Consider the following 1,096-nt stretch of genomic DNA (forward strand, 5'->3'; position numbering starts at 1 on the left):
GGTTCAAGCCACGCCCATCGCCGTTAACCACGCCCCTTCGTGCCATCAGCCACGCCCCCTTTCTGTCCTGGCCCCGCCCCGTCCCGCGCTGCTCTTTGCCCGCACCGCGCCCGGTGCCGCTCCCGAAGCCACCGAACGGACCCGGTTCCGGCCCCCGGACTCACGGGCCCGCTGCCACACCCGGACCCGCACCGCGGACCCATGGACGGCGGTCCGCGGCCCGGATCCCCGCAGCCGCTACCGGAGCCGCGCTCCGGACTCGCGGAACCAGACCCGAACGCGGGCGCGGACCCGGCGCCCGGACCCGCGGACGCGGAGCCCGATCTGAATCGCGGTCCCGAGGACCCGGACCCGGATCGGCGTCCCGACGCCGCGGAACCGGTTCCGGCCCCGGCGCCCGCCCCGTGCCGTTGGTTCCTGGAGGGCCGCTGCCGTTTCGGGCCGCGCTGCCGCCACCCGCACCCGGGGCGGAGTCCCACCGCCGGCCCGGAACCGGCAGCGACGCGGGAGGAACCGGGAGCGGCGGGGAAGAAGCCGCCGCTGCGCCGCGCCGCCGCCGTCCTCAGCCGCCTCCGCTGGGACCCTCGAGCGGACCCCGCGGCCGCCACCGTGGAGTACCGCGACCGCTTCGTGGGCGTCGTGGAGCGGCCGCTGCTGGAGTTCTTCACGGGGCCGCTGTGCGACGCGGGGCCCGCGGACCTGGCGGTGCCCGAGCACCGCATCGTGCGCATCCGCTACCGCGGGCGCTGCGTGTGGGACCGGGAGAACCGCATCGATCGCGTGTTCGGGTCGGGGGGGGGGATGGGGACCACGCGGGAGGTGCTGGAGGAGCTGGGGGAGGGCTGGGGGGAGTGAGGGAGGGGGACGAACCCCCGAAATGCCGTCGGGGGCCCTCCTGTACCCCGGAGGTGACGGTGAGGTCCCCTCTGTGCTGGGGACGTGGGGATGCGCACTCCTGGAGGAGCCCTTGGCTGCAGTGACGTGGGCACAGGGGTCCCTTCTGTACCCAAAAAAGGGCACCAAAATCCCTTTTGCATTGGGGATGACGACATGGCGACGTGCACATGGGATCCTCTCGGGCACAGGTTCACGGACA

The 1,096-nt window shown here is 74.1% G+C and overlaps 1 protein-coding gene across 1 annotated transcript; it reads left to right on the plus strand.

Annotated features, from left to right (window-relative positions):
- Nucleotides 1-201: 201 nt before the first annotated feature.
- Nucleotides 202-855, plus strand: LOC306956614 (leukocyte receptor cluster member 9-like; the record flags this gene model as incomplete). Its single annotated transcript, XM_079547886.1, has 1 exon — nucleotides 202-855. One exon carries the CDS (start codon nucleotides 202-204, stop codon nucleotides 853-855), a length of 654 nt encoding a protein of 217 aa, XP_079404012.1.
- Between the last annotated feature and the right edge of the window lie 241 nt (nucleotides 856-1,096).

Source organism: Tetrao urogallus (assembly GCF_951394365.1).
Source record: "Tetrao urogallus genome assembly, chromosome: 33".
Taxonomy (NCBI): Eukaryota; Metazoa; Chordata; class Aves; order Galliformes; family Phasianidae; genus Tetrao; species Tetrao urogallus.